We start from the raw sequence: 11977 nt of genomic DNA on the forward strand, positions 1-11977 counted from the left end.
GAATAATCACATATCCCAGATATTAATATTATAATCGGAATAAAGAAAATCAATATAGGTAATAACATAATTATATACAAATCCGATCGAAATATCAAGCAAATATCTCGCCCATTATATTATATTTTCGAATAATTATGTAACTAAGTTACGAATGCTCCGCACGTGCCGCACGCACAGTGCTGTCGGAATCGTATCCGCTTCTGTACATCTCTTTAATATTTTCTGTATAGAACGAACCCACGTAGTGTACTGCTATGGAACTTGATCCTTTAAGGAACTTTCCAGGTTACATTCCCCAAAAATAATACAGAGGGTGCTGTAGAAATTTAATGTATTAATTACCTATTTTCTCATTACGCCAGGTACATAATAATTATTCAAAAATACAATGGTAGAGGTATTTAGTGTTTAAAATAATGGCAGAAGCATATATAAAATAATTGTTGCCTGATATTTGGATCACATTATTAGAATTATGTTGCTACCTAATATTGCTTCTCTTCATTTTGATCAGAATAATAATGGGTGGAAGATGTAATTGTGCCTGGGTGTTATAAAAGGGTCATCATAATATACCTACCCAAAATAAACATAAAAGATGCATTATTATGTTTACTATACTTGAAATTAGAAGGTTAAAAAAGCGGCGCGAATAGGCGCGTGACAATATATAAAATGTGATAACTGCGGCGGGCGCGTGTGTTGCGGCTTCTATGGCGCGCTCGTCTGGGTGTGTGTTCACCTTTAGAAGGCTGCACGCTAGGTCAAAGCCATAAAAATCTTACTAAAAAATAAATAAGTGTCATATTGCAAATGTCAAATAAATAAGTTGATTGATGGTTGCAAATTGTAAATGCCGTGTTAATTTGTGTTTCGACAAGTTTTCGGGATTGCAAAGTAATATTTCTGATAATGTATCTTTAATTTTTACAGAAAAGTTATTTTAAACAACTAGGACCATTAGTAATTTGAAATTCACAATGGGGGACAATTTCCAAAATAAAACCACAATGGCACCGGTCATGATGGACTACGACTTCAAAGTGAAGACCCAAAATGAGAGATCTAAAGTGGAAGATCTGTTTGACTACGAAGGCTGCAAAGTAGGGAGAGGAACGTATGGTCATGTATACAAAGCTAGGAGGAAAGACGGGTCTGATACTAAAGATTACGCACTAAAACAAATTGAAGGTACAGGCTTATCCATGTCAGCTTGTAGAGAGATCGCTGTAAGTATCACAATTTAAATATACCTTGTTACAAATTTTATTTTTTAGTCTCCGTTTTGTAATAACACTGACTGTGTTCTTTATAAGTATCTCACAAGACGCTTGTTTTGTGATCAACCCTTAGGAGTATGATATAATAAAAAGAGCTTATAGTATTCCAATGCCCACTCTAAAAACTCTTCTCTCATAAAAAGGTTTGGCAACTATGAGAGCACACACATATAATGGAGCTGCAAAGTTTTGCTCCATTAAAAATTGTACTGTCCTAAACACAAAACAGATTTTAGCATAAAGTTAGCATATCTTTAGACTGTGAATGGTACACAAGAGCTATTAAAATAGATGGCTTTTTTTTCTCATATAAGTACATATGTAATTATATCTTTCTTCTTTTCTTGGCCCTGTTTAATTACTGCTGTTTTTAATTGTATTGTGAAATTGCACATCAATTATTTTATTATTATTATTTTATTTATTTATTTTAACATAATTCTGTAGTGTGTTTGTGCAATAAAGATAGTATTATTATTTGAGCTACAAATCTAGATTATTATTTTGAAATGAAAATTTATGATATTTCTACAATGTACGGTCACAAGTACTAATATGTATACACTTTGAAACCATGTCACAGTAAAATGGGTACATGATATTGGTCTTCTTCTTCTTCTTTGCGAGTCGATGGCGATCGAAGCTAAATTTTTGCTGACCAATAATTATAGAGCAATTTATCATAAAATCTTGTTACAATTAAGATACTCATTTTTTAAGCGATTTATTTTTGTTTTCAGTTGTTACGAGAACTAAAACATCCTAACGTTATAAATCTTATTCGAGTATTTCTCTCACACACTGATCGCAAAGTTTGGTTATTGTTTGATTATGCTGAACATGATCTTTGGCACATTATCAAGTTCCATCGAGCTGCTAAGGCAAACAAGAAATCTGTAATGGTACCCAAAGGGATGGTAAAGAGTCTTTTGTATCAGATATTAGATGGCATCCACTATTTGCATTCAAATTGGGTGTTGCACAGAGATTTGGTAAGTAAAACATTATTGTTGTACTCTTATGAGTGCATTAAGTACTGATTGATATTTATTTCTGCAAGAACTGCACGGCAACTGCACTGCTCGCGGCGCGAATTATACCGAGGGCTTCCACCAATTGACGCAGCAAATACTATCTACATAGATAGACGTCATACTGCTATTGGTCAAAGCCCTCGATATAAGTCACGCAGCGTGCGGTGCGGTTGCTGTGCCGCGGAGGTTGTATGCAGTAAAATTAAATTATGTACTTTTTCAGAAACCAGCTAATATCCTAGTAATGGGAGAAGGTCCAGAGAGGGGCAGGGTCAAGATAGCAGATATGGGTTTTGCCAGGTTGTTCAATGCACCGTTGAAGCCTCTTGCTGATCTGGACCCAGTAGTGGTGACATTTTGGTATCGAGCTCCGGAACTGCTTCTTGGTGCTAGACATTACACAAAGGCTATTGGTAAGTTTATTAAGGGAATTACGACTACTTTTACATACATCTAGGTACATTTTTATAAAAAGATTGGCAAGCTCCCCTTTGAAACTTTTCCTCTGATCACATAAGCAACTCTTTGTGGTCTTGTGTCAACCATACTGCAATATTATTTTCCGTTTATATTATACTGTCCTAAATGGTGCACTCCTTGTAAAAAATATAATTTCCAGATATCTGGGCGATAGGCTGCATTTTCGCCGAACTGTTGACTTCTGAACCAATATTCCACTGCCGACAGGAGGACATAAAAACCAGCAATCCTTACCATCATGATCAGTTGGACCGGATATTCAATGTCATGGGTTTCCCACAGGAAAAAGACTGGGAAGATATTAGGAAAATGCCAGAACATGCTACTTTAGTTAAGGACTTTAAGAGATCGAAGTAAGATTACATACTTATTATAAGTCTTTCGATACGCGATTCGGATCACGTCACCGCCTATCACGTTGGTCTAATAGAAAGTTTGGTGATGTAAGGGTATTTACTTCATCTTACGATGGATGTATCTTTGACTACCCCATTGGCATAAAGACGCGAGCTTATGTTATGTTTATAGTAGTAAATTACTGACTAATATGTATAGTATTAGATATACACAAAATAATATGTAATAAAGTGGATATGTTAGGACCAACAATTAGAGCACCATCTACATATCGAGGGTTGAAAGGCAAAAGGGTTTAAGCGACATTTTGGGCGAAATTGACTTATATATATATTCGGAATCAGCGATTTTTTCCGCGTCGACTGATCTTGGTTTCAGATCAATCGAAGCTACTTTTTGGCGCTTCAACCAATTAGCACTTTGGGTACATTTTTAAAAACCCGTGTTTTAACCGACAAAAAATGCACAAAATTCTGGGCGGGTGGCATATCAGTCGTATTCCGGGATATGAGTCGGTCACATAAGCTGTTATGTCTTTTCATTTTCATGATTCGAAGTCTGTTAAAGCGTTTTCCCTGACAGTGTTTTGTTATAGATAAGTCGGTTAAATCATTTGTCCTTAGACGAAACGAAAATAGATTTGGCGCTTAAATCTTTTTGCTTTAATCCAGATTTTATAAATATTGTCGCTTCAACCGTTTTGCCTTCGACAGTTTAAAAGTAAAATTGGCACTTGAACTGTTTCGCCTTTACCGAAAATATTCATAGAATTTGACTTCAGCTATTTATGCTACATTTTTTAAAATTTTTTGTCGTATAAAACAACTATCATTTTCTTTTGAAAGGACTTAAAACGTTTTTCCAAAACAAAAAAGAAATAATGTTAACATTTCAGTCATCGCAATTTTGTATGAAACCTTGTGCCCGCATCACTTCAACATATCAAAGTAAGTATGGGCAGGTCCTGGTTGGGCGGTTCACACAGCTAAAAATTACGATTGGGAAGACCGGGAGTGTGCGTGTCATCATGTCACCCAAGCCGTATCCGTTGATGGTGACTTCTATTTGTGTCTATCCCAAGTCGTTGTTGTGGTAGACTTTGACGTGGCTAGCGGAACCGAACTTCGAATTGAAGATCTGGTCACATGGCATACAATCAAGCTGGCCAGCCGAGTTTACCGTGTAATTGTAGGAAGGTTTCCGTTGAGTTTTCCGTATTTGGCGTCTTGGACTAAGATTTTCGAGGACTATATCACGCGCTATTCCAGGTTCAGACACACTCATCCCAACTATCACTTGGCATGTTGAAAGCCACATGGTTGCGCTTGAGTACGTCTTTGTACCGCATGTATTGTCCACCTTGTTCACATTTCCTTCTAGACACCTCGAAATAGAAAACCTTTCTGTCATCCATTCGCAGGACGTGACCGCACCATCGTAGGTGATGTTTTATGATGAGAGCTTCTATTCCGAATATGCCAGAACGACGTAATACTTCTGTTATTGAAAACCATCTTGCCGCTTTATGCGAAGGATGGACCTTAGACATTTAAAGTGTTACGTATCAAGTACGCCGCTGAGACTTTGTACACTAATATTTTAAGTTTTCCAAAGGCTGCCACCGCACCTGTTATCCGGGCTGGCAACTCCGATGACTTTGGAGTCATTTCATATTTGAGAACCTAAATATTTTAATTATGAAACTTCCTCCAGCTCAGCGCCCTTTAAAGCTACATCCCCGGAGCATCCTCTGGATGGTTATTTTAAAAGGGTTTTACACAAAACTATAAATATTCTGGTGTGTGACTTAATTGAATCGGCCATTCCTCGGCAAGTTTGGTTAACTGACGCATAGATGTGAGACGTGAGAGATCAAAAATGATCTTATTCATTTTAGCCTTAATTTCAATTAAGCTATAAATAACAATTCCACAGAGTATCCCACTTATGCGTGACACACAAGAGATATAGGTATAAAGAAAATAGACTAGGAACCATGGCTCCATGTGTTATGACATAGCCTTGTTTCGCGCCGTAGGTAACGACGAATAGCTCTGAAAAGTTACTTCTAAATCAAACTGTCGTCATCATGTCGTCATGATATTGTCGTATCAGGATAAGTCATAACTTTTCAGGACAATCTGTTTTCTTTAGAGCAATCCACAAGCCGCGTGAAGCCTCACGCAGCACATAACAAAGGCCGATGTTGTTCAAGCCTTTTGGCCTGAATCTGTTTAATAACAATACCGTACCCCCATATCTCTGTCCGGACAAAATCATCATTGGGTTTCCGGAAGTACCTTTTCTGCATCACGGGATAGAATAACGTTAAGGCTAAAATTTAATATCGATCGCAATCGACTCGCAAAGAGGAAGAAGGCTAAAATCATTCCAGCAGCTGACTCCCATATCTTCAGGATGAGTTTGTATAACCAGTTATTAATGTGTAGGCATATTATACAGTTCAGATGGTGTTTTTGATGTGTTGGTATTCCTCATCCTTCTTAGCGCGGTAAGAAGTTCTTCAAAGGTCGGGGGCCGCTAGATCTTAAGCGAAACCCCCGACCTTGTTGTAACAAACTCGACCGATATGTTGTAACAAACAAGTCACTGGTATTACTATTGGGATTTAAGACATCGTTAAAATGTATCCAAAGCGCTGCTAATAAGTCTTTCTGATCAGTGAGGCGTTGGGTCTTTTCCTTGTTGTAGATTGAAACTCTCTTCAAAGTTTGTGGCCGAAAACAGTCTTGAAGCTGTCGAAAATCTACCGAAACTGGATTGATAGGAATCAGCATAGAGCTGAATTTCACAAGATTATTCCACCTGGCATTTGTTTTTGAGACATATGGTGACAGAAAAGCCCGCCTGTAGTTCTCCACGAGCTGATTTTCACGTTAGAACCATCGCACCAATCTTAGTTTTGCAGTCTGGTTTACCAACCAATAACTTCGGTAGAGGAGAGCACAGCTATAAAAATGCTCGGCAAAGGAACACCATCTATTTATTATTATTATCATCTATATTATCTCATCGACGTGTCTGCTGCGATGTCCGACGTATCTCGGCTTTAAAAGCATGATCGAGTTCTGTTATTGTTTGTCAACTTCGACGGTATCTTATGGCCAGCTTGAAGTGGAGGTCTTAGGCGCAAAATTAACAGAAATTTTGATCAAACAAGTCGCTGATCTATCCACCCCTGGCCGCCTCTTAATATAAGAGCAATCAGTACTTCACTGCAGTCTGTCCTAGTACCGCGTACCATCTAGTAGGAGCCAGTGCTTGGAACTTGCATCCAGCCACGTGTCTTAAATTTTTCAGTAAATCGGAAACAGGTTGTGATAGTGAGATTAAACTCAGCACAGAGTATAAGCATATTAAGACTTTTTCAAAGCTATTTGTTTCTTTTATTGCCCGCATTCAGTTGGTGACAGTCATCTGTCATCCGCCATCATACGCGGTTTACCATATACTTAAAAAGTCGAATTAAGCATGTGTAACAATCTTTATGGTTATATTCTAGATCCTGTTTCTTAATGAAATCGATTTACTCATTATATCCGCCGTGATTTTTCCTAATATTGTAAGGTACAAATATCTGTAAATGCCTTGCCCGACTAAAATCTCTCCCAGGAAAAACGGCTTAAGGACCGACTTTATTTCCGATCTTACTAATATTTGGATTTCATACAATTGAAATTAGTAGCGAATGGTCACTTCAGATATTTTCCTTCCCTGTCTTATAACCTTTTATGGAGGTTAAGCTGATTTGCCTCTAGTCTTCTTATTTTAAGAAGTCGTTTAACTCATTTAGCTTTAGTCAAACTAATAAGTGAGAGGTCTCTTAAAGCATTTTGCTTTTAGCCAATATTTGGCTCTAGTGGATATCAACCGTTTTTCCTTCAACTATAATTTAGTTCAATTGAGGCATTTTGTATTAAGCGACTTCTAAAATCTATAACTGATGTGTTTTTCGAACCAAATAAATACAGAATTGTGCAACGTTTAATTTAAAATAATTCTTAGCATTTTGAACACTTTTGATTCAGTAGATTTTTTTATATGAATTTTTTTCGAAAAAATAAAACTTTAAATGGCTCTCCTGTAAAGTTCACAAAATGTCGCTTAAACCCATTTGCCTTTCAACCCTCGATATATACAGTATTAAACATAACATGTATATAGTATTAGACATAACAACCAATTGAGTACAATTAGTGATTATATTTCAATAAAGATAGCATTTTACAAGTCTCAATGCGAGGTAAGAATTCATCATCAGCCCATTAACGTCCCCACTGCTGGGGCACGGGCCTTCCTTATGGATGGATAGGGAGATCGGGCGTTAAATCAGCCTTTACCCGTGGTCCCGGTGGGTCGACCCATTACCGGGTCCGTGGGTAATTTTCATTACCCGTGGTTCCATGGCATTAGTGATTGATCCCTGGACTTCTGACTATCGATAGAAAATGAAAACCATCAGCTACAAACAAAATTTACTCATTGAAATAAAATAATTCCATCCTTAAGAACAAAAATATACTCATACTAGACCCAATGATGTTAAATAAATAAAAAAAAATAATGACTATCTCAACATTTCCAAAGCGTATCCAACTGATATTTCACCAGTAATCAATTCCATAAGTGTATCGGTTATGAACTGATCATTTTCAATTGATAATTTTGTTCTGGTTCTAACCGGACTATACTTTTTAATTTTTGATATATTTTTTAAAACGTTTAGGAGACGCATTATGTTCGTGAAATTTTTTTTTAATTATGCTGTTAGATGGAATTGTATTTAATCTTAAATAAGTTCATGGTATGTTTTGTACGTATCGTATGTTCATGTTTAATTTTCTATCGATACAGTCAGAAGTCCAGGGATCAATCACTAATGTCATGGAACCACGGGTAATGAAAATTACCCGTGGACCCGGCAATGGGTCAACCCACCGGGACCACGGGTAAAGGCTGCTTAAACCATCACGCGGGCCCAGTGCGGATTGATGGTTATTAACGAATGCTAATGCAGCTGGGACCAACAGCTTAACGTACCTTCCGAAGCACGGAGGAGCTCGAGATATTTTTTTTTGTGGTCACCCATCCTATAACCGGCCTTTGCGAAAGTTGCTTAACTTCGACAATCGCACACCGAGCGCGTTTACCGCTGCGCCACTGAGCTGCGCGGTAAGAATTAATTCTGTCAAATTAAGCTAGTGTTGTGAAATTCATTAGCATGGTGATGTATCAGTCGATATATGGGTCGATCGATTCTTTTCTATGACAATAGTTTCAGTTTCCTTCACCACTAATTGGAAACTTATATTTCAGCTATCAAAACTGTTCACTGAGCAAGTACATGGACAGACACAAGATCAAGCCTGACAGTAAGGCATTTAGTTTATTACAACGATTATTACTAATGGATCCTAATAGGAGAATCACATCGGAACAGGCTATGCAGGATCCCTACTTCACTGAAGATCCTCTGCCTACACAGGTAAGAGAAATTCCCTCAGATGGCACTAGTGAGACTACGCCAACTAAGTTCAAACCCCTTTATAAATTTGTGGTTGAATAAACTTCTTTTTATTTATTTATTTAAATAGTCTCCTGCAGCCGTAACATGAAACTCGCATATCGTGTGAGACGCGATATTATAACTACCTAATTAGCTACGCAATATGCAATATATAATTGTAAAAAAACAATGTGTGTCCAGTGTGCAGCATGCTGTAAGGCCAGATTTAAAATAAATAATTATTTTGATGTATGTCACCCCCCTCCGGTAGATTGAGGGGAGGCCTGTGCCCAGCAGTGGGACCTATATAGGCTGTTTATGTTATGTTATGTTTGGTGTATGTAAGTTAGCGCTGTTTTCATATTATGTCCGCATGGATATTAAGTTTGTCTTTGGATCTTCTTACGAAAAATAAAATAAATTTCTAGAATGTTTTCAATGAACATTGGCACAATAGATCAAAACTCTCAGGCAGAGTTAGAGTGCCTTCCCGGGACTTTAGTGTACTTTTATTTTATTTGTTCAATATCAAAAACAAATCAAGCCTTAAAGATAAGACGCGCTTCTAAACAAAAAACCCGTACAGTTTTACGCAAAGAGCGAATGAAAATGCCTTAAGTAGCAGTGGTAACTGAATTCCTTGCGGACCAAGTCGCAAGCGGTAACATAGTATACTATATTTTTGTTGTATAATTTCAGGATGTGTTCGCCGGTTGTCCCATACCTTACCCGAAGCGAGAGTTCCTCACAGACGACGATCAAGATGACAAGAGCGACTCTAAGGCTAGGCAGAACCAACAACAACAGCAACCGAATGTATGTATCGCACGAATATTTACTTCTACTAATTCACTCATTCATAAGGCCTCATACGTCTACTGGAACTGGAGATGTTGATTGATGGGTTGAACATTTAGAGAGACCTCAACATCACTATCACGCGTTGAAAAGAGCCCTGCCCATTCATGCCCTGATTTACAGAAAGTAGTAAATATTTGAAGGTAATAAATATTATACAGGGTGTTGGTGACATCGTAACGAAAAGTTTGAGAGTTGATTCTGAGTTGATATCAAGTGGAATTTTCCGTCGCAAAAATATGGAGCTGAAAATAATTTTAAAAATCACTAATATTTTCATAAATTTTCCGATAGGAAATTTCCTATCGGAAAATTTATGAAAATTCTCCTTCTTATTCCAAGGAGAATTCTCCTTGATATCATCGCCGAATCATGGTCTGAATCATCTCCCTCAGTATTCGTTACGATGTCACTATTGACTTGGCTAACGAATGAGTTAGTCTTACTATATGTGTCTTTATTACTCCCAGTATAACTGAAATGATTTAGTAAGTTGGTTGGTTATTACTCTACTCATTTTTTGTATATTTTCAGACGCAACAAAATCAAGTACAGCAAAATAACCATGACCATGCGGCTAACAACGCCAAGAGGATGAGAATGCAAGGTAAGACATATGATTATTCTTCATCATCTCCCTAGCGTTATCTCAATTTTCACGGGGTCCACTTACCTAACATGCAGATTGACAGAAGGTTTTTTACAGAAGCAACTGCCGGTCTGACTTTCCAACCCGCGAACAGAAAACCAACCCAATATAGGTTTCCTCACGGCGTTTTCATTCACCGCTAAGCACGTGATACTCATTTATGATCCAAACACGAATTTATATTATTATTAATGTATTTAAAATATATATATATATTATATTTATGTTTGTATTATTGAACACATTCTACAGTAAGTTGTAGGAATGTAGGATACTACTAAGCGTGCTTTCTTCTCTAAACAAGTAAAGATTTCAGTTGACATAAGGAAAACCTAGATATACTTTTTACGGATTGTCAAAACGTGTCAATGGTGCTGATTCCAGTACACACCATCTAATTTTATTTTAAGTTATACCTGTCACTTTCTTATCCGCTGAAAAAGAAAGGGACAGGTAACAATTTATGGAATACACGTCAATTTTAGGCAGAAATTTTAAAAACCCTCCTAAAATTAGTCGAGAGGAGTGGAAAAATCAAGGGGATGCCTTTGCCCAGCAGTGGGATCGAAAAGGCTAAATAAGATAAAATTTTATATTGGTCAATAACCCGACAGAATTAAGTTGACAACACACGTCACACGGGTTGCTTATGAGCGATATGTCTATTTTATTCGCCCGGGTTATTCATTCATTTTAAAATTAACTGTTGTTAATAATCCGTTCCTTTCGTTTTCGGCGGATAAGAAAATAGCAGGTATAACTTAAAATAAAATTAGGACGTGTCTGTAGGAATCGGGGCCAATGTTTGTATAATGACCAAAAAAAATGTATGGTCAAAATATAATCAAACGCCTAACTTTTTGTTAAATGTGCCTAATACTGCCGATCTCACCCTAAATTGCACATTAAAGGGTTATTCGATCGCGTTTTGAGGGAGGTTCCTAAAACATAATTTTGTTTTGAAAGAAGTGTTCTTTAATATTGGAATTAAACGAATTTCAATATGTTTTTGAAATTGTTTTTTTATCATTCCAGGCCCAAACCAAGGCAACAACACGACTGGCGGCGGCCAACAGGAGTTCCATCAACAACAACAAATGATGTTTGGCGGACAACAACAGGGTGGCGGCTCGCAACAACAAGGCAACTTCCAACAAAGATTTTAGGAGATGCTATAGTCAAATATCATCAGTTTAAGTTATTATACTTCTTAGGTATTTTGTCGTATGAAGTATGCTGCGAGAACTCACTCTAGGAAGATTCAGGCTAGGTAAGCATGCTTTCAAGCCACGTTCTCACTTCCTATATTTTTTACCATAAGCAAAAAAATAAATCTATAATAAAGGAAAACTAAATAATCTAAAAAATATATAATTTAATTAACGACAATCTCGGAACGTCTCAGGCATTTGGTTTTTAAATCTTTTAAGAAGTAAAAACCTTCACATAAAAGTACGGTACTTGCATTACAAATCTTAACTTTGGTTAGTTAATATTCAAAATTAAATTGTTTGTATAATATTGAAAATAATTCATCTTTTTTCTATTATACTCTTATAAATTGGTATTATTTTGTTATCGACGGCCAAATACTTATTTACAATTAAATCAAAAAAGTATTTAAGTCTCGCCTGTGTATTATCTGTTGTACGATAGAATATAAGCGCCAAGTTCAAACTATTCAATGGTGCTGATTCCAGCACCCACCATCTAATTTTAAGTTATACCTGTCATTTTCGTATTCGCCGAAAAGGAAAGGGATGGGTAATCGCTGTGGGTATCGACAGGC

General features: G+C 36.9%; 1 protein-coding gene across 1 annotated transcript; it reads left to right on the forward strand.

Moving 5' to 3' along the window:
• The first annotated feature begins 831 nt into the window (after nucleotides 1-831).
• LOC126371084 (cyclin-dependent kinase 8) lies at nucleotides 832-11968 on the forward strand. Its single transcript, XM_050016279.1, has 8 exons — nucleotides 832-1232; nucleotides 2024-2275; nucleotides 2541-2730; nucleotides 2937-3150; nucleotides 8492-8660; nucleotides 9381-9497; nucleotides 10074-10146; nucleotides 11224-11968. The coding sequence occupies exons 1-8, from the start codon at nucleotides 984-986 to the stop codon at nucleotides 11352-11354; spliced, it is 1395 nt and encodes a 464-aa protein (XP_049872236.1). The 5' UTR covers nucleotides 832-983; the 3' UTR covers nucleotides 11355-11968.
• The last annotated feature ends 9 nt before the right edge of the window (nucleotides 11969-11977 follow it).

The sequence above is a fragment of the Pectinophora gossypiella genome, chromosome 12, assembly GCF_024362695.1.
Source record: "Pectinophora gossypiella chromosome 12, ilPecGoss1.1, whole genome shotgun sequence".
NCBI classification, from domain to species: Eukaryota; Metazoa; Arthropoda; class Insecta; order Lepidoptera; family Gelechiidae; genus Pectinophora; species Pectinophora gossypiella.

What these genes read in the sequence shown, in the direction of transcription:
- LOC126371084 (XM_050016279.1), top strand. Translation starts at nt 984, where the DNA reads ATGGGGGACAATTTCCAAAATAAAACCACAATGGCACCGGTCATGATG. An exon ending in ACATTACACAAAGGCTATTG is followed by an intron (nt 2,731 to 2,936) that starts GTAAGTTTATTA and finishes TATAATTTCCAG; the next exon opens with ATATCTGGGCGATAGGCTGC. An exon ending in AAGGACTTTAAGAGATCGAA is followed by an intron (nt 3,151 to 8,491) that starts GTAAGATTACAT and finishes CTTATATTTCAG; the next exon opens with CTATCAAAACTGTTCACTGA.